A 25,973-nucleotide genomic window follows, 5' to 3' on the forward strand; every position below is an offset into this window, starting at 1 on the left:
CTCAGGCTTGAAATCTGGGCCTTGGCTTCCAACTGTGTTTCCCTGGGTGCTATTATCAGTTATCAGTCACTACTTCTGCTTTTTCCTCCAAAATCGTTCTCACATTTATCTCTTCATTTATTTTTCTGCCTGCATTAGTATGTTCCTCCATGTTACTGCTCTTTTCTGTCTACTACAGGCACCGGCTGCTAGGCTAAATTTCAGCAGTTGCCATTGTCAATATGAGGAATCCCTTCAGTGGCTCCCAACTGTTTGCCAGATCACAGTTTAAATGCCTCAACATGGCATTCAAGACTCTCCACTCAGACTTCAACTACCTTTCTATTTATTATTTTTTTTTATATGTAGGCTCCATGTCCAGTGTGGAGCCCAACATGGACCCTGAACTCACACCCCTGAGCTTGAGACCTGAGCTGAGATGGAGAGTTGAATGCTTAACGGACTGAGCCACCCAGATGCCCCTCCAACTACCTTTTTAGAGACATCTTCAGCATTCCCTCATTGCTCCCTAATCCAGCTGAACTCATCTACTTCATCAGCTTTGCCCCCTCAATGGAACATCACCTCTTCCTCCTAACCACACCTACCACCACAGTTTTGCCCTGACATTTGCCAAGCTCAAGTCGTTCCCACACCTTCTCTGGCCCCCTTTCCTTCCCAGCCAAGTTTTTGAGTAGTCTACATTCACAACCTGAATTTCCTTAACATCTTCACTCCCTATGTCACTGCAGCTAGGATTCAGCTCTCTCCGTCCTACTGAAACTGCTTTACCATGAAGACTTTTTTCCCCTTAGCCAACATATCAGCATTGGATACTATACAGTAGTTGACAGCTGGCAGTCCAAGGCTTTGATTTGATTTTGTCTGGTCTCTGCAGTTTTAAAAGGGACAATAACTAGGATAGGGATATATCAAGCAGCTTAGCATCACCATCTTTTTTTTTTTTTTTTATTTGAGACAGAGAGAATGAGAGAGAGAGAGCACATGAGAGGGGGGAGGGTCAGAGGCAGAAGCAGGCTCCCTGCCGAGCAGGGAGCCCAATGCGGGACTCGATCCAGGGACTCCAGGATCATGACCTGAGCCGAAGGCAGTCGCTTAACCAACTGAGCCACCCAGGCATCACTATCTTATACCTGGTCTTCATACATGACCTGCCTGATTGCTAAAGGCATTTTAGTATGCTATAGCATAGAATCCGCCCATAGCATCTCAGGTCATGTTTTGCCCCTAGGCAGTGTGGTATAATGAGCAGAACACAGGCATGGAGTAAAGACAGATGTGGCCTTGATTCCCAGGCCTATCTTTAACCAGCTGTGTGAACTTGGACAAGTTACCTAACTTCTGAGCCTTAGTTCTCGCATGGTAAAATGAGGATAATCATGCCAATATGGGGTGGATGGATCAGGAAGGTGGCTTTAAGGAGATGAGATATTGTGCCTAAGGCAGCACTTACAATGATGCCTTTCCTGTAGTGCCTGCTCCATGGTGTCCCTTTTCTCACCTTCTCCACTGGTCCCCCTAAATGATGGCACCCGGCCCCTCAGTGCGGGATATCCACGTAGCTGTGTCCACTCAAAGTCCTGCCCCATAAAGGGCCTTCCCTACTGTTCCTGGAGGTGACATCTGAACAGCAAGTCTGCAGTACTGAGCCTCTCATCTCCTTTTTTTTTTTTTTTAAAGATTTTATTTATTTATTTGAGAGAGAGAGACACAGCGAGAGAGGGAACACAAGCAGGGGGAGTGGGAGAGGGAGAAGCAGGCTTCCCGCGGAGCAGGGAGCCCGATGCGGGACTCTATCCCGGGACCCTGGGATCATGACCTGAGCCGAAGGCAGACGCTTAACAACTGAGCCACCCAGGCGCCCCCTCACTTCTGATTCTGCAGGATCCCACGCTCTGTTCTATCCCTACTTCAACCCCCCCCACCCCGCCAGACCCTCAGTTGCTCCTAAGATCATCCTTCCCATCCTGACATGCCCTTTGTTTACACTCCTTCTCTGGGCAATTTTACTCATACCCATGGCTTCAATCACCATCCAAACCTAACCCCTAAGCCTCTCTCTAGCTTAGGTCTCGCTGTAGTCCCAGATCTAAGTTTCCAACTGTGTTTTGGATGTCACTTTAATATACCTTCCCCCATTTTGGCTTTCTTCTCAGAATGAAGCCCAAAGTCTTTTCCCCACTGTTGTGGACTGAATGTTTGTATACCTCCCCAAATTCGTGTATCAAAGCTCTAAGCCCCAACGTGATGGTATTTGGAGGTGGGGCCTTTAGGAGGTAATGAATTAGATGAGGTCATGAAGGTAGGGTCCTCACGATGGGATTAGTGCCCTTATAAGAAGAGGAAGAGATCTCCCCCCCCCCGCCCCCCCTTGCACGTGAGGACATAGAAAGCAGCAGTCTGTAAGCCAGAAAGATTCCTCACCAGAAACCAAATTGACCAGCACCTAGATCTTGGACTTCCTAGCGTCCAGAACTTTGAAATAATAAGTTTCTGTTGTTTAAACCAGTTTATGGTTTTTAATGGCAGCCTGAGCAGACCAATACACCCAGAAAACTCTAATATTATCTGGTGTTTGCTTTCCCCTCTGACCTCATCTCTCCCTACTCTTCTTTGTTCACTCAGTTTTAGACACACTGCCTTCCTTGGGTTCTTCAAACATGCCAAGCATACTCAGACATCAAGGCCTTGACATTTCACTTGGTGTGGATGGGTGAGTTTTGCAGGAAAAGGGGTATCCATAACTCCCCAGAATTTATAAGGAATGTTTTGCATATGTGCAGTTTCTTGGGGATAGGACTTGTAGCTTTTATCAGACTCTCAATCTGAACACCAGTACCCCTGACCCCCAAACAATAAATTGCTCTGATGTCTCCCCCTCCCATCTACCCTCCACACTGCTACTGCTTAACCATCTAAAACACAGACTTGGTGCTGTCATCACTCCTTTGTTTTAAACCCTAACTGTCTCCCTGCTCCCTAGAGGGCAGCCAGCACATCAAGCCTCTCACTGCCCAGCTTCAGCTTACCTGTCAAGCTTTACTTCCTGGTCCCACTGCTCCTTGAACACGGCATGCACCTGTGGACTTCTTTGCCTTTGCACTTGCAATGCCTTCTGCCCAGGATGCTTTCCCACCCCGTTTCTGCCTGGTGAACTTCCACTCATCCTTCAGGGTCCAGTCCCGAAGGCAGCTCTTATAGCTGGCCTACTCACCTGGCAGTCAACTGGCCCCACTTCCTCTGTGCAGCTGGGCGCTCGGCCTCACCTCCGCAGGGACGTCACCTGGACCACAGGGTGCTGTTTACATGAGTGTGTGTGAGGTGTGTTGTGAGAATGTGTCCTCTGGTGTGTGAGGGCAGAGGCTCTGCCTCCGACAAGACTGGGATCTCAGAGCTGAATGAAAGAACAAATTCCTCCTCCTCCTATTATCCTTTAAGGCAGAAAGACAGAACTCAAATACAATTTATTGGTTTTCTTTGGCTGCCTCTGGTCCAGCTTTGGAAGGGCTCTCTGGGTTCTTCTGGCCCTGTTTCCGGGCCGCTGCTGCTTTAGCTTTTAAGGCCCTTCTTTGCTTCTTGAGCTTTTGTACCTCCTGGAAGACCTGGGGATGAAAAGGAGCAGGAAGAGACTGTAATCCTATGCAGCACCTCCGGCTTGGCGCAGGTGGGGCGGGAACGGACCTCCCTGGACGGGCACGCCAGCCTTTCTCCGCGGGGGTGATGGCCTGTGGGTCTCCTCAGGGCCTGGGGCCAGTTCCGTGCCTCAGGCAGGAGCAGACAACCCTCCTGCTGCTCTCCCCACCACAGTCCCAGAGCGGGGCCAGCCAAAGCAGCAATTCTTTTTTTTTTTTTTTTTTAAAGATTTTATCTATTTACCTGACTGAGAGAGAGAGAGAGAGACAGAGTAGCAGAGGGAGAGAGAGAGAAATTCTGACTCGTACCTGAATGCACAGGGCCTTCTTGGCTGCCCAGCGTCGGTGGCCTTTCCGGTGGTACAGAGCGGGGGAGGTGTACTCAATCCCCAGCTCCTTGCATACCTTCTCGAAGACACTGTAGTTGGTCTTCCGGAGGTTTTTGAGCATCTTTTTCCTCTGATCGATGCTCATCAGCAGATAGCGCTTGTGGGCTTTGTCCTGTGAGGAGGTGGTGGGTTACTTTTAGTATTATATAAATAAGTGGTATGCCACTTTACGGTAACAAAGGACGGTCACCTTATCCTCTCACTGGAACCTCCCGACAATCGGACGCAAATATTAGTGTAATTCTGTGGTAGGTATCGTCATTGTTATTCCCATTTTATAGACAGGGCAAAGAAAAGGCTCAAAGATATCCACCTGATTCACATAAGGTGCTAGAACTGGGCAGGGTAGGGCCCTTATGTGAGGTCAGGTCTTCCATATGCGTCTACGGGTCTCACTCCAAATCTCATGCTCTTTCCCTTCCCACTCCCCTGCACAGCCTCCCCACAGCTCGGGTGCAGAGAAGGCCTGGGGCTCCTCTGTGAGGGACCTCTGCAGTGGGGCTGCTGTTCCACACTCCTAATGAGCAAAAATCTCATCTCCAAAGAGCAGGCTCAGCCGGCTCCAGGGAACACAGAGGTGCCACCCCAGCATGGTGCTGGGACCAGTCTGGCTTACAATGGTGCGTTTGTTAAAAATACCTGCAGCTGCCTAATTACAGCAGCTCTGTGCCCAGTGCTGTGCTGGGATATGGCATCATGGTTAAGAGTGTGAGCCCTGGAGCAAGACCCCCAGTTTCAAGTCCTAGCACATCATTTCCCAGTGCTGTGCCTTCAGAAAGAACCTAATCACCCCATTACAGGATCATTCCCCTGTAAAATGGAATAGGGTAGTTATAAGGGTTAAACGAGCTGATGTATGTGAAGTACTCAGCACAAGGCCTAGTACTTCACATGACCATGCTGGTGCTTTATTATTCCATATAGTCCTCGCAATCCTCTCAGCAGGTACGTCTATGATCCCCACTTTACACACAGGAGAACTGAGGCTTGGGCATGTAAAGTAACTTCCCCAAAGTCACACATCTGGTTAGTGGAAATGGCAAAGCTGAGAATTTGAACCAAGTCCAAGAATATTCAAGAAATATTTACTGAGCACCCACTACGTGCCAGACACTGTGACCACGTCCTGAAGTTTGTGTTCTTGACCATGGGTGACACTCAGCGCTGCCCTGTAAGGCTCCCATTTCCCACTGGAGGCAGGAGGGAAATGTTTTCCCCACTGCAGCTGAGGGGTGGGCACCCTGGTGTTGTAGCCACTTGGCTTCTCCAGCTGCTTCTCTGGACCCAGGGCCCTTAACCTCTTAGACTCCTCTCCCCCAGCTGCTGGTGCTTAGCCGTGAGCGATGCCTAAGGTTTACCTTTCGATGTTTCTGCATGTGTTCTTCATAATTGCGGATCTTGACAGTCAAGGCAACAACTGAAACCACAAACCACAGAGGATGAGAGCTGGCACAGAGGAAGGAAGGGCCCGGGCCTGGGTTATGTTTTAAGACCTCAAGGAATAACAATCACCAATGCTCTGGTGAAGCTCTCTACAATTCCCAAAGGACTGTGAATTTCAAGATCTCAAAAGACTTTGGATTATCTTTCCCTCAGAAAGCAAACCCTAAGGAAGGAATGTTCCTTAATCTTTTTAAAGCTTTTACTTTTTTACTTGTCAGAGAGACACAGAGAGAGCAAAAGCAGGTGGGGTGGCAGATAGAGGGAGAAGCAGGCTCCCCGCTGAGCAAGGAGCCCGAGGACCTGAGCCCCACTGAGCAAGGAACCTGGGATCATGACCTGAGCCAAAGGCAGCTGCTTAACTGACTGAACCACCCAGGTGTCCTGGAATGTTCCTTAATCTTATAAAGGTATCCCCTGACCATAGCAAATAGCATTTTTTTTTTTTTAAGATTTTATTTATTTGTTTGACAGAGACACAGCGAGAGAGGGAACACAAGCAGGGGGAGTGGGAGAGGGAGAAGCAGGTTCCCCACTGAGCAGAGAGCCTGACGCAGGGCTTGATCCCAGGACCCTGGGATCATGACCTGAGCTGAAGGCAGATGCTTAACGACCGAGCCACCCAGGTGCCCCGCAAATAGCATTCTTTTTTTTAAAGATTATTTATTTATTTATTTATTTATTTGACAGAGAGAGACACAGCGAGAGAGGGAACACAAGCAGGGGGAGTGGGAGAGGGAGAAGAAGGCTTCCTGCGGAGCAGGGAGCCCGACGCGGGGCTCGATCCCAGGATCCTGGGATCATGACCTGAGCCGAAGGCAGACGCTTAACGACTGAGCCACCCAGGCGCCCCCCGCAAATAGCATTCTTAATGGTAAAACTTCAGAGCATTCCTATTACATTCAGGAATTAGTCTACGATACACGTTATCGTTCTTAACGATTCAACACTGTGCTGGAGGTCCTAGCCAATGCAGGAAGATTAGATTCCAGAATGTCAAGGGTCTACTCCTTGCCTCTCCCCTTCCAGCTGCCACCCTTAACTCTGTTTTCACTAATGAGTTTTCAGAATTATCAGCTCCCACTCCTCTCCTAAAGCCCTGCAATATCCTTCCTTAGTTGGCCTCTTGTTTGATTCCTGCCTGTACTGCAAAGATGGGGGCAAAGGCAGAAGCGGAAGGTGGCCCCAAGGAGACGCTCTCACTACAGCAGGCCCTTCCTGTATACACAATGAGTTTTGGCAGCATTGTAGAGTGAGGTGGAACCTTGGCCCTGACCACCTGGCCCTTGGCACCACCTTAGCTGCAGAGTGAGAGAGAGAGACAAGCTTTGGTTCTGAGGAGACTTGCCTGAGCTCACAACAGAGGTATGAGGTGGGACCTGGGCGCTGACTCCAGCATCACAGAGTCCAGTTTTCATTGCCCTGGGTCCTTCTTATCTCTCGCTTCATCAAGCCACATCTAATACCTGGTGCCCTTGTAGACAAGGGCCCTGGATCGAGTACCAGCTAGCAGACTCCCCTGCACTCCCACTCCCCAAGGGCCCCCTGACCAACTTCGAGCCTCCAGGGAACTGGTGTCCTCAGGGTTTGCCACAATCTTGTTCATCAGCTGCTCTTGCTTGATTTTTAGCTTCTCCTTCTGTGAAGATAGAGACAGGGAATCTGTGAGGTCTGGCACCCACTAAGAACTAGCCTTCATACCTCGAAGGCCCTGGCTGCAGTCATAGAAACTAGGCCATAAAGCTCAGCGCCTGGCTTCACTCTGTTCACCAGGGCATGGCCTTTGGTCAGCCCGTGGCTATTCACACCTAGGTGAGCCCAAGGCCAATGACAGGTGACATAGCTTGTTAGATGAGGATCTCCAAACCGTGCTCAATCATTCAGGCATTAGATCATTACTGAGTACCTACTGTTTGTTGGGTGCTGGGTGCTAGGGATACAACGAGAGAACAAGATAGTCCCTGCCCTAGACATGCTTCGTCTGGGGGATGGACAAGAAGACCCAGAATGACAGTGGGATAAATGCTGTGAGTTGAGAAGCATGGGATGGAGGTGTTACCACATTAGGAGGGAGTCCCAGAGGAGAGGACTGGGAGAGGCCAAGGTTTGGCACAGGTCACTTACCTGGTTTGCCATTTCTAAAGACAAGAGTCTTCTCACGACATCGTCAAACCTGTGGGAAAAGCATAGCTATGAGAGACAGGTGTGGGGGAGAGGGGACAAGGGAATCAGTGCTGGTTCCATTTTAGTTTGAAAAGCAAGAATGACTGAAAATTTCTTTTATAACAAAAGTGTCTCTGTGGAAGTGGGGAGCCATTTCTCAGGGATTAAAAGTCAGCCAGAATCTGATTTGCTGTGCTGAGAACATGGAATGATGTGATAACTGCACAAAATTGGGGCTGTCAGCTTGACTGTTCCAGGCTCCTCACTGGGAGGGCAAAGGGAGGATTTTCTTTCTTTCTTTCTAAGATTTTATTTATTTATTTGATAGAGACAGACACAGCGAGAGAGGGAACGCAAGCAAGGGGAGTGGGAGAGGGAGAAGCAGGCTTCCTACAGAGGAGGGAGCCCGATTTGGGGCTCGATCCCAGGACCCTGGGATCATGACCTGAGCTGAAGGCAGATGCTTAACGACTGAGCCACCCAGGGGCCCCCAAAGGGAGGATTTTCATTTCAGCTAGAATATGGTTCAGTCAGTCTGTCTTGAGACACTTCATTTTTTTTTTTATAAAGATTTTATTTATTTATTTGACACAGAGAGAGAGCACAAGCAGGGGGAGCAGCAGGCGGAGGGAGAGGGAGAAGCAGGCTCCCTGCTGAGCAGGGAGTCCGATGCAGGGCTCTATCCCAGGACCCTGAGATCATGACCTGAGCCGAAGGCAGATGCTTAACAGACTGGGCCACCCAGGTGCCCCGAGACATTTCAATTCTATAATCATTGTTTTTTACCCCTATCACACGGTACGGTGGAAGGGACTGCCCAGCTCTTGCTGTATAGGGCAGGGGCTGAGCAGAAGGATCCTGGCTTTGGTGTCTTTCAGCCCTGCATGTTGCCTCCCTCTATCTGAACCACAGTAGAAAAAAAGGCAAGCAGTTGAGCTCCATGAACTCCATTCTGCCCCTGCTGCCCCTCATCAAGCCTGGGCTTCAGTAGTTCTCTGCCCGGTTGTATCATTAAGCTTCAGATACAGCGGGCCAGGCCTTGAAGCCACTGTCTTCCCTCTCTCCTCCCCAATCCTCTTAGGGCCCCCTGCCTCATCAAAGAGATTTCTTTCTGCTTACTTCTCAATTCCAGGAATGTTCTGGTAGTCTTTGAGCAGCGTGGAAGGGGGCGGGTCATCTTCTTGGCTGGGCTGGACTGTCAAGTGTAGGGACAAAAAAACACCCAGAGTCAACTCTCACTGCCCATCCTCCCTGTCCTGACTCTCTTCACCAACTCTGTCACAGACACCCAGGGCCTCAAGCAAGACACTAGAGATCTCTGGGCTCAGCCTCTCCTTTGCAAACCCTGCAGGCAACTGTCTTGATATTTCACACTGGGAGTAGATGACCTTTCCTAAGGTCCCATATTGTGCCTTTACCTCTCACACCACTTTAGATTCCCCACCAGAATGGGTCCTTTTGTGGATGGCCTGAGTTTGACTCTCTTTGAATCCCCTGGTCTGGTCTATGGCCTCATGTAAAACAGACACTCAACAAACACTTGCTGGCTGACGGCATGAATGAAATAAGGGGGTTGAGGAGGGCCCCGAGCTTTAGGACACAGGAAGCACCAAAGACCACATATAGGAAACTCTAAGCCTTGGTGTGTGTCATTCCCTGGGAGGTGAGAGAGAGGCACGAGGGAGATCAACTGGTCCTCTCCAGTCCGCCCCTGCTCTTCCGCTATGCAATCACAGCAGTAAATGCTAATATATACTTCATGTTTTGCACCCAGTGCTAAGAGTGCTCTCTTCACGTGTTAGCACTGAATCCTAACAACAATCCTTTCAAACAGATACTTTTATAATCGTTTTAGAATGAGACTGAGAGAAAGTAACTTGCCCAGTCTCATTTACCTAGGAAGAGAGATCTTCCCACCATGCAGACTGCCTTGGAATGGGAAACCAAGCCCTCCACCTCAGAAGGACACAAAGCGCCTACCTATACTCTAGGTAGACCTGGGTGGTGCCAGCACGCCCTCCCTCGGGCTAGCTCATTCTCACTCAAACCCCGTCCGCAGGCTCCTGCTCCGCACCAACCCCCCCCCCGCCCCGCCTCTCCCCCACGCCAAACAGGCTTCAGGCTACAGCCTGGTGGCAAGGCGGACGTGGGGGTCTTCTGCTCAGGCCCTCTGGCCTACGCGTCTGCCCACCCCATCAGGTGGTTCTAACTAGCCACCTCCTTCCCTTTGGCCACCCGGCGCCCCTCCAGGCAGTCCCTCTCCGCCTAAGTCCCACCCGAGAGCTCCTACCTGGTTTCTGGGTGGCATATCCGCGAACGGCCGGGAGGATGACACCTACGCAGAAGAGAGAGGGCTCAGGCCATCTCCTTAACTAGCCCAGCCTCCATTCCTTTCTATGGCCCCTGCACTACCCTTCCTGCATGGTCTTTGCGCCTCGGCGCCTAACCGCCGCCCCAGTTCTTCCGCACCCCGCTGCCCCACGCCTCTCCCACCTCGTCTTACTTCTTCCCTATCCACCGGCCTTTCTCCCTCATCCTGCCGCTGCTCTTCTCCCCTATCCTCGTCCCCCGTATCCGCCATCTCCGTTCAACCCCATTTCCCTCCTCGCGTTGCCCCGCTTCTCCGCGCCTCACCGCGAGGAGAGGGGAGGCCCCACTGGAGGGAGGGAGGCCTGGCACACGCTCCGCCCGGCAGCCCAAGGACTGGGGCCTGGGCCACTGCCTGGGTCCGAAGCGACCTCAGCGCCCTCCACGCCGTCCTCAGCATGGTGACTTGTGACCGCGCGGGGCCGGCGCCACGGCCGCCGTCCCTTTCGCGGCACGGACCGGATTACATGGGCGCCGCCATGCTGACTCAGGCTCGACCAATGGAGCGCAGTTGCGAGACCGGAGCAGATGAGGACCGAGACAATGGATTAGAAAGGCGAGACTCGGGGTGCGGCGGGATTGGGTTCAGGGGAGAGGTCTGGTTAGCAGCTGCGCAGGGCAGGAGGCTGGGTGGTTGCGGGCCTGGTTAGTGGTGTGCGGTGCTGTATAAATTCTAAGATGCCGTTTTTTCCTTGGGCATGCATCCCACCCTTAATCCCACTCTATGTTCCTGACCTTGAGCCCCGGTTATTTTGGAGGTTTTCTTAGGGCCTGCCTTAGTCTTCTCCCCCAACCTAGTCTTTCTACCTCCTCTCCCACCACATTCCAGGATGAGGCCCCGTAAGAGCTACTGGGTTTCGTTCAGCCTCCTCTCCGGCAGCCTTGTAAGCGTCGTGATGAAGGTCGTTTATTTTGGAATGAGACAGCTCTGGGCTGGAATTGAAGCTCAGCTGTTTACTCACTGTGATCCTGTGGGCAAACCACCCCACCTTTCTGGGCCACGGTGTACTCATTCATCAAACGGGAATGGGAATGGGAATAACAGTATCTACTCTTTAGGTTGTTGGGGTATTAACTGAGGCAGTTGTGTGCAAGGGACCTGCCTGCTATATAGTAGGCATTCAGTAAGTATTTGCTATGATAATATTTGTGAAATGAGGGGTGTAAAGACAACTACAAATTAAAAGCAGGAAAAATAAATTTTTAATGAAATAAAAATAACATTTTAATTCTCCCTTGGTGCAAAAAGGGAAAAAGCTCTCCTCCCCCTCACTTTTCTTAAAGCATTTACTTTTGAAAAGTTGTGATTGTGAATTATTCCTCTGTCCTTTTGAGACCTATGTAAATCTTTTCAAAAACTAAATAAGGCTCTTGCTGGTTTTACAGCACGGGAATGTTCTTCTCAAGGATCTAGGAGCCATCTCTTGAAATGTAATCATTAGGAAGACAGTGGCCCTGTCTCCCAGTTTCTGCCTGGCTCTAAGTTGCCAACCTGCCTCTTCTCATAAAGATATGAGAAATTTCGTTTTCTTTGGGATAAAGGCAATTAGCAAACACGGGTGGCTACCCCACTTACCGGGTGAATTTAGGATGAACTCTGTGTGACAGATGGTGCTGTAAAGTCCTTTTGCTTGAGGACTAGGTATTATTTATCTTGAGAAAATGCACGCAATAACCTGTATCCACTTGGCTATATACAAAGGTAAGATTTCTTTCTGTCTTTTCAAACTCTTTAGGGGATTGCTGGTGATGCACATCACATCACAGAGGGAGAGAACCTTGCTCTGGTTTGACGTTCATTCAGTACTAAAACTGATTTTGCCCTCTTCTACCCTCTTGGAGGGATTTTCTAGGTTGGCAGGAGATTTTATGTTTTTTACTATTTTATTTTTAAGCAATCTCTACACCCAACATGGCGCTCAAACTCACAACCCCGAGATCGAGAGTTGCATGCTCCACCCACTGAGCCAGTCAGGTGCCCCTGTAGATTTTGTTTTTAATTATATTTCTCCAACAGGGGTTAGTCTTTTCTGAGGTCTATTCCCCATGTTCCACAGCACTTTGTGACACCCCTCAACCCTGACCACTGTGCCCTATTGGCCAGTCTTCAAGTCTCTACCACTAGAGTGGGAGCCCTTTGAGGGTGGACTGAGCCAAATCATTTTTGAATCCCTGCTTCTAGCACAGAGCCTACATGCTAGGTGAGGGCTGGTGGAGTGAATGAGTGAAGGAAGGAGTACACAAATGAACACTTCTGATAAGTACCCCCGTCACTGCTAGGGCCCTGAAAAGAAAAAGAACAGAGGCAAAGGCACGCTCAAGAGTTTCTCAAAATCAAACCAAACCAAATCATGGATCAGTGGTTTAAGAGACTGAAATTACAGGAAATAAGCACAAGAGGCTAGTGGGCAGGGTTGGATGAAACATTCTCTGGCCACTCAAGTGAGAGGCCCAGCCTGTGGGCACTGGGGAGATAGAGGAAGGGTGCTGGGGGCCAGAGTTAGGGAGATCCCCGTACCCTTTCTGCCCTTCTGGGGCTAGGTGATTTTTTTCATGATGGGCTTACTGACACTCTCCTCTGGACAGCCCAGGCTTTTCAAGAGGCAGGCCCAGGAGGGGGTCCCAGGAAGCACTAGACGCCCCCTAGCCCCTCTACCCCATGGACTTGGAGCCCTTGCAGGAGGGGGAAGTCAAGCAATGGCCCGAAGACACAGTCATCCTCCTGGTTTGGGACGAGGGGCTCTGGGGTCCCCAGGGGGCTGGTCTGGAACCAGAGGTTCTCATAAAACTGGGGGCTGGGAGTAAGGCCCCCTAGGAGGGGCTGAGTAGAGTCACAGCGGAGGTAGTGCCCTGGACCTGGGCCTGTGGGGCTGCCCAGCACCTTCCCGTAAAGGACCTGGTCACTGGTGATAGACGAGGGCTGGGACTGGGTGGAAGGTGTTCTTGGGTCCCCCTGGAGCACATAGGCCTGGACCAGGGTGGGCAGGCCACAGGTCCCTGAGCTGTCATTGGACTCCCAGGGCCCTGGCTTCTTCTCTTCTTCCTCCAGCACCGTGATCTTGGTGATGGGTGGCATGCCGGAGTCCCGAAGGCTGGGCAGCTGGAAGGTCTCCTGGACACAAGGACGTAGGGTGAAGGCATGATTCATCTCAGATGTTCATCCCAACCACCGCCCCTTCCTGTGTTGGGACAGTTGTGGGGCTATTCCTCCTGCTCTCTGCTGGAACCCAAAGGATGACACTTGTAAAGCGCCTCATACTTTCCTGACATGTGCTGTGTGCTTCAGACTTAGCTTGGTGAATGTCCCCAGCGATTCTGTGTGAGATACGTCCCATTTCACAGTGAGATGGCCGAGGCTTTGAAATGGGTAGAGCTGGGATTCAAACTCAGATCTGCTTTCCTCCAGAGGGAGGGGACCTTGCTAGGAAGTGATGGGAAGGCCTGAGTCCTCATCCTCGGAGGAGTATCCTTTCACTTTGAGCCTGGACCAGCGCCCCCAGCCCCATTTCCCTCTCCCTCTGGGGTTCTCACCTCCACCATGATGGTAGGCACCCAGGAGCCCAGGCTGCTGTGGGCTGGGTCTGGGACACTTGGCCAGAGGGGATTCTTCCTGCTGCAGAAGAGGGCAGGTGAAGGCTGGGTCAGGCATGCCCTCCCATCTTTCCATTCTTTCTCCCACCCACTCCCAGCAGCTGAAGGCCCCTTGGGCAGAGAAGAGTTGGTGCAGGGCCTGATCCAGACATGGGCCCTGAGGCCTGAGAAGGGGAAGAGGGACTTGGATTGGCCCACTCCAGCCTGCAGTTCCCTGTGGGCAGGGGTAGTTAAGTGTCAGGTCTCTTGAAAGGACTCACCTGGGTCTGCAGCAGAACCGGGCCGCCCCACAGAGGCAGGTGAACAAAAGCAGGAAACCAAACAAGCCCAGGAGGACATGCAGCTCAGACTCCTCTGGGGTGAGGGGAAAGCCAGAAGAGGTTAGAGTGCATTCGAGTAAGGCTGGGTCTCTTCCCTCAGATTAGGCTCTGAGGGCAGGATTGGGCCGCCTCCCTCAGGCTGAGCTTCATGGGCAGGGCTGGGTCTTCTCCCTCAGACCAGTGGATCCAGGCAAAGCCTCCAAATGAAAGATCCATTGGGTGAGGAACCTTCCCAGCAGCCTTGTCTGGCCAGCCTGCTTCTGCTCTTACCTAGGGCCAAGGTCATCAGGGTAAGGCTTGTACTGTTGGCGGCCCCGGCCTTGCTGGTAGCCATGAGGTGGACATGGTACAAGCTGGCAGGCTCCAAGCCGCGGAGGACCAAGCCGTGGGAGGAGGCATTCAGGACAATGGCTGGGAGTGCAAGAGAATGGTCAGCCTGGGCCCAGATGCCGAGGCTCCCTCCGAGGCTGCTGAGTGCCCCCCACCCCGTGTCCCCCCTCCCAGGCCTTCTGGGGCCATGGGGTGCTGAGGAGAGACTCACAGAAGGACTGGTCCTGAGCATTGGTCCAGAAGACGGTGTAGTGGGTAAGGGGGCTCTTCCCCAGCTCGGGGGCCTGGGGCACCCACTCCAGCTGGGCCCAGGTCTTGCCAATGTGCTTTAGATGCAGCTCTGGGGCGTGGGAGGGGGCTGCCGGAAGAGAGAGGTACAGGGGCTGATGCGGAGCAGGACAGAGTGGAGAGACATCTTGTGGCTCCCCAGATGCCAGAACTGAGACACACTGTGGTGGGGAGTAAGGAAAGAGAGTCCAAGGGGACTCGTGCCTTAAGCCTCATGTTGCCAGGACCTTCGACTGAATTCCATCGACTGCTAAAAAATGGCTGAGTCGGGATCTGAACTTGCTTCTCTTTGATTCCAGAGCCTTGCCACCTGATTTCTGCCAGGCTTGATTTTGTTGGGCTCACTGTCTGATTTCTGCCGCTTGCTCTCTGACTTTATGCCAGTCCCTCTGTCTAATTTCTGCCACACATGACACTTGATTTCTGTCAGGGCAGTTGATCGATTTTTGCCAGACTTGCTTCCCGAATTCTGCCAAACCCACTCCCTAATTTCTGTCACCCCACCACCTGACTTCTGTCTGGTTGCAGGGGTCCAGTGTAAGCCAGGGGTAATCTTGGGGTTGGGAGAGAGCCTCTTCTGGGCCAGCAGTGGGGGAGGGAGGAAATGTTCCTTCATCGTCCTGAGTGTTGGGGCCCAGGAAGGCACTGAGAGGAGAGGATTCTGGGAGGGGCCAGGTGGCTGACGCACCCATCTCTTGGGAGTAGGCATAGATGTGCTGGGAGGGTCCCATGGTGTCCTGGTAGAGGGGGGTCACAGTGATCTCGTAGAGCTGGAAGGGCCTGATGTTCTCTGTAGAGAGAAGATGGGGCAGGCCCCCTGGTGAGGGGCTGACCTCTGCAGATGATCATGAGCTAACCTCAGACCTCCAGCTGGGGATAACCCAGGCCTCACGCTGCAGAGCTAACCTCTTCTATCTCTTCTTCTGATCATTTGATGGGGGGTAAGGGCAGAAAAGTGGGAAAGCTAGAAAAGTGGCAGGGTCAGGGCTGTGAAAAGAGAGTCCGGTTAGACTGGGAGAAGAATGTCCTGATTCTGGGGATAGGAAATGACAGTAAAGAGTCTAGAAAGACTGGGGAGTCCACTTCTCTGGGGTGGTTCAGGCTGCCTTTGCCGTCAGACCTCACTGCCTCCCTGCTTCCCAGGCCCAGCCCGCCCAACCCACCCCCTCCTCCCCCCCCCCGCCTGCCCTGCCCCCTGGGCCCGCCTCACCCTGCTCCTCACCCTGCAGCAGGGTCCCAGAAATGCTTCCGTTATGCTCCATCTTCCAGCTCTTATTGCTGCCACTGGGGCTGGGGGGCCCCAGGCCCCACTCAATCACATAGCCCCGAGGCCGAGGGCTGGGGGGCTCCCAGCCCACCCAGAGGCTGTGGGGATCTCGAGCCAAGGTGTGGAGTCTGGCCAGGGGCGGGCCTGGAGACAGAGTAGGAGGTGAGAGAACAAAGCGCAAAGTCTAGGTTCCAGTCCTGGCTTTGTTACTTACAAGCTGGGTGACCTTGAGTCAATCAACCCCAGGACCTCATTTTGCTCATGTGCAAGGGTTCTGGTGCCGATCACATGAGATGATGCATAGGATGAGCCTAGCACAGTGCCCCGTGCCAAGGAGTGCCTGACGGTGATCAATGCTAATGCGGTGTAATTCGTGGTATGTATCACTGTGGTCCTTGGTGCGTGTTAATGTCCTGAGTCCACCAGGAGTCCTGTGGGGGAGCCGCCACCCTGGCCCCATTTTATCGAGGAGAAAACTGAGACAGGTTAAGTAACTTGTCTAAGGTCACACGGCTAATAAGTTGGAATATTCACTCTTATCGCTAGTCTCACCTGGTGAAGACCCATGCTCGGGGGAACCTGGGGGTGATGGTGGTGGCTGATCCCCTGAGAATGAGCAATTAACTCAGGGACCGTGTTTCAGCTGGAAAAATTCAGGGCTTTCTTCCCATTTTCCTTGGCAGAATCGACTCTGTGTGCGTGCTTATGGGAGTGTATGTCTATGAGCGTCTGCACTCGTGAGTGAGTGTGTGTGTGTGTGTGTGTGTGTGTTACCACCACCAGCTTAACTTGGTTCTGGCTTGTGATAATAATAGTAGCTAACACATATTGAGCAGTAACTTGGTGCCAGGCACATGTTTGAACGCATGTAACCTTCATAACAATGCTTTGAGGTAGGCACTGTATCATCCCCCTTTGCTAGGTGAGTAAACAGACACCAGGGAGGTTAGGTCACTTGCCCCGGTCACGCTGTTAGCAAGTGACAGGACTAGATGTGAACCCAGGCAGTCTAGCTTCTGAATTTATGTGCTTAACCACAACGCTCTATGAGCTGCCAGCCCCCTTTACCTCTGCTCTCCAGGAAGACCACTGGGGTGGGATGAGAGGTCCCGGCTGTGTTATAGGCCACAAGGACCACCTCCCGGGTTTCCGAGGACAAGTGGAAGGTGCAGCTTAGCTCCGTGGTGTTGCAGAGGGGGGGAACAGCCTTAGCCTGGTCTGGAACTCTGACCAGGTAGCCTTGGATCTGCCCGCTGTACTTGTCCAAGGGCATTGGCTGCAGTGGGCACAGGAAGAAGAAGATAAGGGGGCTGCACAGGTCATCTTGAGTGGGGGGGGCGCTTCTAGATGGGGTGGATGGGTCATAGGAATGGAGCCCCACAGGCTGAGAGCCAGCCTTCTTCCCTCCCTTCCTTCTTCCCCTGTTTACCCTGTGCCCCTGTTCGTCCGGAGCCCCAGCCCACAGGGATCTGTCTGGGTTGGAAGGAGTCTCAGGGGAGGAGGGATGTCAGAATGGGTCACCTTCCAGAACAGCTGCACGTCTGCTGTCCTGGGGTCCAGCTGTCTCTGCCGCCACCATGTGTCCAGTCTGACGATGGGGGCTGTGGAGGGAGCAAGAGGGTTGGGGAGGGCCTTGGAGGCTGGCCTTTACCCTGATAGCTGCTCCCAGCCCCTCACCACCCACTTACCCCGTTGCGCGGTGGCCAGCGTCAGGCTAGGGCTCCAGTCGCTCCACTGACCAGGCAGGGGCCAGCGGGTGCAGCGCATCTGCAGGACGTAGGCTGTGGATGGGAGGAGCCCGCAGAGCTCATACTGGAGGGTCTGGGAGAGCAGGGGGCCCACCTGGTGGGGCGGCCGTGGCTCTGAGCCTGGATCCTGTGTCCTTCAGGGCCAGCTCAGCCACCCTCCCCTCAGCCACCCCCATGCCAGGCTCTCGAGGTTGCCCTCCGCCTCACCAGGGCCCAGCTGGCTTCTGCAAGCTGTGGCTGGTGGCGCAGCTCACATTTCTGTTCTATGTACAGGCTTGGCTTCCATGGCTCCCAGTGGAACAGCAGACAACCTGGCTGGGGTGCGGCCACCTCAGGACTGGGGGCCAGGGCCCACAGTGTGGGGGGCTCCAGCTTCACTGCAAGGAGAGGGGCTTGTCAGAAACGTCCCCTGCTCCATCCTGTAGGGGGTCTGCTTTACTCCTGCTTTTCTCTTTACCTGTTGCTCCATTTTCGGCCCTGGGTCTCCATCCCTGGGGTCTCTGTCCGTCGGTCTCTCTCTTTCTCTGTCTCTCTGTCTCCAGGTCTGTCTCTGTATATGTGTCTGTCTCCCTCTAGGTCTGTTTCATCCTCTTGCCCCAGGGCCTTTGCACTTACTGTTCTCTCTGCCTGGAGTTCTTCTCCTCCCGATATCCAGTGGCCTGCTCCCTCATTTCCTTCAAGGATCTTCTCAGATGTTACCTTCTCAGTGAGGCCACCCCTGACCACCTTACTGAAAGGGCAATTGTCCCCCACCCCCAGCTTTCCCTAACCCCTTCCCTGTTTTAACTTCTCCGTCACACGTCTTGTCGCCTGACATTCCATTTTATTTAGTTTGCCCCCTAGAATGTAACGTTCCAAGGACAGGAGTTTTGACATTTCGTTCAGTGCTGTATGTCCAGCGTCTAGAGCAATGCCTAGTAATTAGTGGGCGCTTTAAGAAACTTGCTGAAAGAATTAATGAACGTGTCTCCTTGCCTCTGTGTTTCTTTCGTGTCTGTGTGTCTGCGTCTCCATAGCTCCGTCCCCACCTGCATTCCAGTTTGTCTCTGTCTCTCTTGTCTGCCTCTGTCTCTAGGTCTTCCGATGTCTCCTTGTCTGTGTCTGGGTCTGTGATTTCTTCTCTGTGCCTCTCTGGGTTGGCCCATTGTGGGGGCCTCTCCCTTCCCCCGTACCCAGCGTCACCCACCGACATCCATGGGAACGAGGCACAACTGTGGGGACTTGCTGGTCCCTAGCGCGTTCTCGGCCTGCACCCAGATGCCCATGCTCTGGTACAGCTGCAGGTGTCTGCGTGGGATGGAGCAGTGGTTCTGGCCGTTGTTAGGCACGCAGTCGGGGATAGCGTCCTCTTGGGTCTGACAGTTGCCCCGGCTCCTGCCAAGAGGCCAGGCTTGGGTGTCTAGCAGAAGAAGAAAGCGAGCCTCCCTTCTCCCTCCCGTGTTTGCCTCTGGTTCCCCCATCCCACAGTCCCGCCCACGTCCCACCCGAGGACCCAAATGAACCGGGGGCTAGTGTAGAGACCCTTACTTACTTGAAGCTCTTGAGGGTGAAGTTGGTGGGCAGGTGGTTGTTGGGTCCTGGCTCCCACTGACAGATGAGGCTGTTGGTTGTGAGGTTCATGAGGCAGGACAGATTGTGGGGTGCGGCGGGAGGGTCTGCACATGGCGGGGGGAGAGTGAGGGCTTTGGGTAGGACCATTCAGAAAGCTCCAACTGGAACCAGTCAGCTTTCTTTCCTTGCTCTGGGTTGTCCCCAGACCCTCTGGGGTCACCTTGTTTATTCGCTCTCTGCCTATCAGGTGACCCTGGAGGGGCAGCCCTGGGGAAAGTCAAATGCCGGCCAGGACAGGGGCAAGCGCCACAGAGCCTCCCACCCCCTCAGCTCTGCCCCCTTGGACAGGGATAGCGTAGACCTCGCTTTTCATCATGCTTCTGCCGTTCATTAGCCGTTGCGATCTGGAAGTCACTTAACGGCCCCGTGCCTCAGTTTCTTCATCTGTGAAACGGGGGTGATGGTAATATGCTTACCCCTTGGGGTTGTGGGGGCTGAATGACTTACTATTTACGCAGTGCTCAGAGCCATGCCTGGCACGTGGTAAGTGCTATGTAAGTGTTAGCAGTACTATGAGTGACTCTTAACAAAGAAACTGGTCTTAGTGTTTTTCTTATGCATTGGCCTGGCAGAAAGTCCTCGCTTCTCGGTTTGATTAGAAGGCTGAGACCGCGATGGGGAGAAACGAGGAGCAGGCCCAGCTGGTCAAGTGTCCTCGTGGGCACACTGTCCAGTGGCTGGGTATTTGGGCTTACTTGCCAGCCACATGGAGGGGTGGTTACTCCACCGACTTTGGAGCCACACTGCCTGATAGAAATCTCAGCTACATCCTCAGTTTGTAACCTTCACCAAATCACTTACTTTCCCTGAGCCTCAGTTTCCTCGTCTGCAAAATGGGGCTAAGCAGCACTATCCAATGGTAGGGAAGATTATCTGATGCCATGCCCATAACGTGCTTATTGAGCAAGAGCTCAGTAAATAATAATAGCTGTTATGAGTGATGGCAGGAGGGCCTGGAGGCAGAGTGGGTGGATGGCTGCGGGCACTTACAGCCTGCCTGCACCTCAGCCTGGTCCAGGATCTGCAGGCTGTTGCCCCAGCGCAGGCAGCAGGAGAGAAGGACCCATGGGCTGTCGAGGCGGGGCACGGTAATGGTGGATTCCTGCCTTCCATCCGCCAGACGCCGCTGCCTCTTTCCGGGTTGAAGCTCTGTTCCCAATTTCCACAGAATCTGTGACTCGGGGTCCAGGTGGCTGCAGTTCGGGCTGATGATGCAGGAGGCCGTGATGGGGTCCCCCAGGTGGACAGTGGGGGTTGGGAGGCTGATGCGCCCACACTCCTCCAGGCCTGGGGTCGAGGAGAATGGGCCATGAGTCCCTCCTTTGCCTGGCAGAGCTGAGCTATAAACCTAGGCCTTTGTACTCCTAGACTCAAGGCCCTTACCTCCTCGCCTCACCCCCTAAGATATGGGGGCTGGAATGGGGTGAATGCCTATGGGGATGGTGAGGGGCTCTCGGAAGTGAGAGAGAGCTAGTGATGTGTCAGTGTTTATCAACTGGCTCTATGAGAAAACCAGATCCTGATTGGTAGTATAAGCTGCTTTCTCTGGTATAAATATTCCCACCAAGACTGATTTTCAAGCTATCAGTGTGACATCGCTGAACGTGAACATGGGAGGAAATGTGCACGCTTAGGTCTCGCAAGCCGGCAGCAGCACGCCACGAGGCAGAGACTCGGCCTCTCCGCGGCACCCTCCCCAGAGGTGGTGAAAGCAATGATTGGAATAAGAACCCCACAGCCACACAGCTCTCAGAATCCAAATCTGATTGTGTTACCCCATCTGGACCACAGCCCTCCCGCACTTCAGTAGTGTGCTGGATAAGAACACGGATGGGGTTAGAGCCTGTTCTACTGCTTATTAATTATATGACCCTGGTAGGTTACTGAGGCTTTCTGTGCCTCGATTTTTCTCATCTGTAGAATGGGGATGAAAAATAGTTCCCACCTTCATGTTGCTCACCTGATTAACATTTAGCATCTTGGGGGAACCAGACCAGGCCCTGATCAACCAGACCAGGCCAAGTGCCCTGAACTTTCCCAAAGCTTTTATTCTCCTTCATAATTGTAGAGTCATGTGATTAGTTGCTTGTCTGTGTCCCCAGTTAGGCCAGAGGTTCCGTGAGGCCAGAGACCTTGGCTGTTGGTCTCATTACTGTATTCCCAGAGCTTAGCACAGAATAGGCCCTTGGTGAATATTTATTGCATAAACAAATAAGGAAGCACTGCACTTTGCCCACCAGGCCTTCTTTCCTCTGTCATGTGGTCTGAGGCCTGTTTTGCTGATGAAGATGCTGAGGCCCTAAGAGGAGAAGGAATTTGCCCGGGATCACAGAGCAAGTTCATGATTTTCAACATGAGGCTCCTATCGCTTCACTGACTCAGAATTTCAGACTAGAAGGAACCTCGCAAAACTGTTTACTTCAGAACTCCACCTAACATTGCATCCTCTTCAGCAGGGCTAGGATGGCCTGTTTTTGTATGGCCTGCCAGCTAAGAATGGGTTTTACATTTTTAAAGGGAGAAAACAAAACAGAAAACAGATGAGAACATGCAACAGAAACTGTGTGTGGCCTGCAAAGCCTAAATATGACTATCAAACAATGTTTGCTGACCCTTGCTATGCAGCATCCCTGTCAGTCCTGCCCTCAGCTTGCATACCACCAGAGATGGGAAGCTCTCCACCTCTCAAGATAGTTTCCATAGTTGGAGAGCTCTGCCTGGGCTTCCTTATTCCAGGAGGAAACCTGCCTTCTTGTGGCTTCCACCCTGATTCCTTTGTTGCCCGTGAAGGCTTCAGAGGACCCAGAGCTTCCTTCTGACGAGCCTGGCAGAGATTTGCAGACAAGACCTGGGTCCCCTGGCCTTTTCCAGGCTGACCAGCCCGGGCCCTCTGGTCATTCCGCATGGGTGGTGGTTTGCCCGCAGAGGTCTGTGGGTGGGGGCCTGGCTACCCCACATCGTGGGCCCAGCCTTGAGTCTCTGGGAACCCCAGGAGCAGTATGGCGGTGCAGGCAAATGATTCCCTCCTCTACCCGCTGTATCTCTGTGACTCCCCTCTCCTCACCGCACCCCTGTCCGGGCCGTACTCACTTCTGGGGAGCAGCAGGATAATCACGGTGGCCACGGGCAGGCTCCAGGTTCCCGGCCCTGCCATAGCGCCAGTTTGGTGTTCACCTGGAGGCAGAGGGGGATGGTGAAGGTCATGGGCTTTGGAGTCAGAGCTGAGCTTAACCCTTGCTCTGCCACAGTGTGGCTTTGGCCAGGCAACTTGACCTCTCTGAGCCTCGGTTTCTTTGTCCACAAAATGGACAAATTTTATACTGCACCGGACTTTGGGAAGAAGACACGAAATGATGCAAGGCACATAGGAAATGACTGTCTAAGTGACAGCCCCTGTTGTTATTATATTTGCCTTCCAGGAGAGAGCAGGGACAGGAACATCAAGGAACAGCATTCTCCCCACTTCCCTTTTATCTTAGCTGGGCTTGCATGCAGGTAGTTTATTTTGGAAAGATCCCAGGAACAGAGGGAGGAGTTGGGGAGAATGAAACGGGTAAGGAGGGAAAGCCAGCACAAGGGTACATCATGGAATTGGGGTCATCTCTATGGACGACGGGGGCTCCATCCTGCTGGAACCTTCCAAGGAGCCGTGTAGAACACGCCTCAGGACTATCCACTCCAGGGAAAATTTATCCCTTGAACAGGAGGGAGGATGGGAACATTTACCTACTGACTTCTGTCCCCCATTGGTCAAGGGATGTTCTTTGGGGTATTAACTTCCTGGCGCATCCAGGTTGCACACGCATGAGTATGAGGCAGGTGCTCCTGGATGACCCATGTCAGAAGGGTCTGGGCGCAGAGCTCTGGAGGTTTTCTGGGGCCAGGTGCCAGGTGCCCTGTAGTCATGGCGACAGTGTCTGGATGTTGGGAGCATTAGTTCCTGTCTCAGGAACTATGCAAAAGTATTCTCCCACTGGGGTGGGCGTCTAGCCTCACCCTCCATTCTGCTCCCATGGGGGTCTTGGGACCAGGCATCTGATTCTCCAGCACCAATTGGCACTCTTGGCAACAGGTCAGTGGAAATCACTGACTAGCCTGCGTGTATATACAGGAACACATACATGCACGTAGGTGGTGTCCCAGCAGATCCCCTGTGCTTAGAGGCAGGAAAGCTTCTCTCCCTTTTCTCTCCCTCCCAGACAGAGGTGTGAATAAGAGCTGCCCAAGATACCCAAGGCTGTTCCTTCTCACGGGGGGCCTTACCCCAACCCCTGGGCTATTCATGTACATTTCCATATCAGGATGCCAGGAGACTGCTAGCCCATAAGTCACTTTTTTTGCAAATCAGGAAAAAAGTGCCCCTTCCTCTGGACAGATGTAGCCCCACACTAAGACCTGGCAACTGAAGAATAGGCTGAATTTCAGCCTCCTCTTTTTTTTAAAGATTTGTTTATTTATTTGACAGAGAGATAGCGAGAGCAGGAACACAAGCAGGGGGAGTGGGAGAGGGAGAAGCAGGCTTCCCGCCAAGCAGGGAGCCCGATGTGGGACTCGATCCCAGGACTCTGGGATCATGACCTGAGCCGAAGGCAGACGCTTAACGACTGAGCCACCCAGGCGCCCAATTTCAGCCTCTTGTTGCTCTTCAGTTGGGCAGCTTAGTGCAGTGAGAAACCTGCACAACTGTTCAGAGCATCCCCGTCTACCAATCAGTGGTTGGCAACTTTCTTACTACAGCATAGTAGTTTGGTTATCCCCCTTGCACACTTGTTGGGGAAAATTTAGCCTCCTAGGCCCAGACTTTGGGACAGTGGTTTCCATTTCCATGTGCTTTTGATCATATTCCAACCCTGCTGCCCCCGTGAGGGTCAGCATCAGGCCTAGTCTATGCCCAGCAAAGTACTACTTCATTCCTCTCCTCTGGCTCCTGTCCAGAATGGGCAACCAAACCCTACTCTGAGAGGCCCCAGCATCCTACCCCTGGGTTGCTGAGTGTTGGCATGTTTGGCATCAGTCCCTGGTCCCCTACAGCACCCCGGGGTGTCCCCCATCCCCATTGAGTGTGATCGGGGACCTGCTGGAGCATGGTCTCACTCTCTGAGGGCCAGTATGTGGAGAGGGTGGGAGCCCAGCTCTGAGCCAGACCACCTGCTCTGAACCCCGGCTCTGCAACTTACCAGCTTTGTGACATTGGACAAGTTACTTCACCTTTCTGAACCTCGGTTTCCCCATCTGTGAAAGAGGGAAAACATTAGCATGCGCTTCTCAGGGTGGTAGTGAGGAGGCACCAAGATGGGCTGGGATAAAAGCGCACTTGGTGACCGTAAGTTGTTCTCATGCGCCTTGAAGTGGGACACCGTGTCATGGAACCCAGCATGTGGCCTCCTCTCCCCCTTGCAGGCCGTGTGGTCACAGCCTCCTAGGACTGCCACCTTGCTTTCGTCTGTGTCGCGCTGCATGGTTTCAAAGCCCCGTTTCTGGGTCCCCTCCTTGTAGCTCCTTGGCCCCCCAGTCTCCCCTTCATTTCGGTTCTCCCCGATCAGTCTCAGCAGAACCCACTGCCTCCTGGAGGCACTGCCATCACCCACCTTTTCCTGCTCTCTTCTCCTTTCCCTGCACTCAGCCTTCTCGCCTGCTCTCGCTGCCCCGGCTCACACCCTCTCTGCCCTGTTGTGTCTCGTCTCCTTCAGGGAGATTCTTCCTGTGGGAGGAGGGGGCTGGGACTGAACAGAGGGAGAGGCCCTCCCAGATGTGGTGCCGAGAAAGAGGGAGGCAGCTCTGCAGAAGGAGTGAGAATGTGGAACGGGCATGCAGGCAGGGAAGCCTGGGCAGGACAGGCGCAGAGAGAAGGAGCCCCCGGGGGACAAGGACGCTGACCCAGGTGCTCAAGGCCGAGAAGCAAGAGGTCCCCAGGAGAGTTTAAGATTCGAGAGAGGGAAATGTGAGACACAGGGAAAGGCACAGAAAGACTCCGAGACACATGGACAGACAGAGACCCGGAGCCCAGATAGGCCAGGGAGGGGCTGGGGAGGCAAGACAGAAACAGGGGAGACAGGGACAGGCTGAAACATAGGGTCTGAGACGGGGACGTGGAGAGGGATGGTGATCATGCCCTTCCCTGAGCCCAGCTCCGTGTCCTCAAAGAGATATTCAGTGGTTTGTGACTTCCCCAATGCACACCCCCCCAAAAAAAGTGGGGGCAGCCTTGGTAAAAGAGACTCCGTGTTCGGGGCTCCTGGTTCCCAGGGACCAACGCTAAAGGCCTGCGCATGGGCACTTGGCAGAGCTGGGGGGAGTGGACCCGGGACTCCAGGGTCCCGCCAGGCCCAAGGTACAGCCCTCCCTGCGGATCCCCTACTCACGCTGGAGTCTGCAGCGGGCACCCGCCTGGCCTCCCTGGTCTCTGCTCTCCTCTTGAGGGCAAGTTCCTGAAAACAGCCGCGGTCCAGCTTCTCTCCCCAGCCCTGTCGTTAATGGCTCGGTCTCTGACAGGCCCAGGGGCTGCCGATTGCAACACCTTCCCGGCCTCCTTCCCTCCCTTGCACTGTCAGTCAACCACTGAAGCACAGGGCAGCCCCTTCCTCCCAGGAAGGAGGCTGGGAGGGAAGCTGGTGAGGCCAGGCAGCCTTCCTGCCTCGGGGGTCTCAAAGGGGCCAGGCAGTGTGGCAACGGTGTCCCTCTCCTCTGCCTCCGGATTTCCTGACCTCAAAGCTTTGTGGCTGGCCAGGGCCCAGGCGTCAAGCTGCCTGGGTGCCATTCCCATGCCCCCACCCCTGGGGGAGCATCAGTGGGTGGCAGACCCTGGCTCGAAGGCTCACTCTGCCTTA

The 25,973-nt window shown here is 53.3% G+C and overlaps 2 protein-coding genes across 5 annotated transcripts; both read right to left on the reverse strand.

Annotated features, from left to right (window-relative positions):
* Positions 1-3,445: 3,445 nt before the first annotated feature.
* On the reverse strand, positions 3,446-12,089 carry MRPS15 (mitochondrial ribosomal protein S15). Its single transcript, XM_006736535.3, has 9 exons — positions 11,568-12,089; positions 10,259-10,653; positions 9,915-9,959; positions 8,744-8,819; positions 7,586-7,634; positions 7,016-7,100; positions 5,380-5,438; positions 3,942-4,133; positions 3,446-3,602 (listed from the first exon to the last, which is right to left on the reverse strand). The coding sequence occupies exons 2-9, from the start codon at positions 10,389-10,391 to the stop codon at positions 3,465-3,467; spliced, it is 777 nt and encodes a 258-aa protein (XP_006736598.1). The 5' UTR covers positions 10,392-10,653; positions 11,568-12,089; the 3' UTR covers positions 3,446-3,464.
* A 251-nt stretch (positions 12,090-12,340) lies between these two features.
* Positions 12,341-25,628, reverse strand: CSF3R (colony stimulating factor 3 receptor). Of its 4 annotated transcripts, none has more exons than XM_081818079.1 (17): positions 25,509-25,628; positions 24,324-24,378; positions 22,237-22,320; positions 20,137-20,433; positions 19,067-19,190; positions 18,722-18,909; positions 17,743-17,912; positions 17,476-17,629; positions 17,309-17,388; positions 16,856-17,063; positions 15,743-15,931; positions 15,209-15,310; positions 14,444-14,590; positions 14,173-14,313; positions 13,843-13,936; positions 13,523-13,601; positions 12,341-13,103 (listed from the first exon to the last, which is right to left on the reverse strand). In XM_081818079.1, the coding sequence occupies exons 3-17, from the start codon at positions 22,298-22,300 to the stop codon at positions 12,624-12,626; spliced, it is 2,517 nt and encodes an 838-aa protein (XP_081674205.1). In that variant the 5' UTR covers positions 22,301-22,320; positions 24,324-24,378; positions 25,509-25,628; the 3' UTR covers positions 12,341-12,623. The 4 variants fall into 4 exon arrangements, with proteins under 4 accessions (XP_081674205.1, XP_081674202.1, XP_081674203.1 ...); XM_081818076.1 differs by having other exon boundaries at positions 13,523-13,604; XM_081818077.1 differs by lacking the exon at positions 24,324-24,378 and having other exon boundaries at positions 13,523-13,604; positions 25,509-25,617.
* Between the last annotated feature and the right edge of the window lie 345 nt (positions 25,629-25,973).

The sequence above is a fragment of the Leptonychotes weddellii genome, chromosome 4 (assembly GCF_054177405.1).
Source record: "Leptonychotes weddellii isolate Sample4059 chromosome 4, ASM5417740v2, whole genome shotgun sequence".
NCBI classification, from domain to species: domain Eukaryota; kingdom Metazoa; phylum Chordata; class Mammalia; order Carnivora; family Phocidae; genus Leptonychotes; species Leptonychotes weddellii.